Genomic DNA, 1,557 nt, shown 5'->3' with positions numbered 1-1,557 from the left:
GTATGTTTTGTATGTGTTATGTATTGTTTTATAGCTTTGTTGTAAAGCCCTTTGGGTACCTTTCGGCTATTGTAAAGGGCTATACAAATAAACTTGATTGATTGATGTGGACTATATAAGCTGAGCTGCATGGATTATCAACAGGGAATGAGAGTGTTAACAGATGTTACACTGACACTACTAGAGTTGTTTTGGGTTTTTGATTACAGTATCACACTGATTTTAAAAACACGTGGCATGCAAATATGGAAAGACTACACATTGTTCCATCCCCCCAGTAAGTGTAACCGCTTAGGTGTGTGGAGGGCTCACATTCATTTCTACAGGCAAAACAACAAAAAACCTAACATTTGCATATCTTTGGACTGTGGGAGGAAACTGGAGAACCCGAAGAACATGCAAACTCCACACAGGACCCACTTCCTAAATGTGATTTGCATCTTTTTGTAAAACGTCAGAAGACATGGTAAACCTGATCTGCGATCTGATTTTTTGACTGGGTTGCAGCGGATTTACCTTTCTCTCTGGGGACTTTGTAGCGAAGACAGGCATGTGACAGGCGAGCAGCGGACACCAAAACGGGGCCAACGTCTTCCCCTCGTCCTCTCCACACAACCAGCCTGGTGAATTCTCCCCCCCTGGAATAGAAAAAAAAGAGACTTTTTTTTTTTTCTTATCACAAGAGGTGCTCCTAATCTGATGTTGTTTACCATCTTGCTTTGTTGCTGTACTTATTGTCAGCATGTCTCTGACCCTCACAGTGAGCCAAGCTGGAAACTCTCCTTCAAGCTATGTCAAAACCACGCAAAAAATAATGAGAACAGACATTATGCTACCTCAGGAATTTGATATGAACGGTGTTATTAGCATGTTAATGTTATAATCAGCCAGAGGCTTAGTCCCTGTTGTAGGTGGCAAGGCATGTACTGCCAACACAGTGGCCTCCACAGTGATTAAACCTGCACTTAATCAACAGTGAGAGGCAGTCCCAGCAGGAAAAATGCATCTGCTGGATTTGAGTTATAATAATGGATTTGCCTGGTGTACGCGACATCTCCGCGCTCATAGCTCTGAGCCTTGCAACAGGTGCACTCCCGACAATGCGCCGGGCCAATCTGCCAAAGTACTCTCATTTTGTAATTTTGTAATCATAAATTTCAATTTACAGAAAGTCGCGCACGAAATTTAACCGCTCGCTAAAAATGTGCTCCCTGATTTGATGCCATACGTTACCTTGGAATTACCTAGACATTATATCTGCTGTCGGCCTCCAAGGCCTTGTCACAGATGCATCAGACTCATTTGCACTAGTAAAAGTCGAGTTTGTTTGACAAGAGGATTGTCTGCTCACTCTGCTGTGGCAAACAGTCAGGGGGAGCACCTAAAGGCGCTAACACCAGGCCGTCGGACAGTCTGGCGAGGTCGGGGACTTGAGTCTGTTGGGTGTGTTCTCGTTGTGAAATGTTTAGTTTAAAACGGAAAAGGAAATGTTAAAATATAGTTTACCGCTGATACTTAATAAAGGTACACAACTTTATTTGTTTTATACTGAAGAAC

The 1,557-nt window shown here is 42.9% G+C and overlaps 1 protein-coding gene across 4 annotated transcripts in view; it reads right to left on the bottom strand.

The window, feature by feature from the left end:
- arhgef10la (Rho guanine nucleotide exchange factor (GEF) 10-like a) overlaps positions 1 to 1,557 on the bottom strand; it is a 190,549-nt gene that overhangs the window by 59,553 nt on the left and 129,439 nt on the right. For all 4 annotated transcript variants that reach the window (XM_032513643.1, XM_032513642.1, XM_032513644.1 and 1 more), the window contains one exon: positions 517 to 638. In XM_032513643.1, coding sequence (XP_032369534.1) covers positions 517 to 638 — 122 coding nt within the window. The remainder of the gene's footprint in view (positions 1 to 516; positions 639 to 1,557) is intronic.

Source organism: Etheostoma spectabile, chromosome 4, assembly GCF_008692095.1.
Source record: "Etheostoma spectabile isolate EspeVRDwgs_2016 chromosome 4, UIUC_Espe_1.0, whole genome shotgun sequence".
Classification (NCBI taxonomy): domain Eukaryota; kingdom Metazoa; phylum Chordata; class Actinopteri; order Perciformes; family Percidae; genus Etheostoma; species Etheostoma spectabile.
This window is presented reverse-complemented; position numbering and strand designations above follow the sequence as displayed.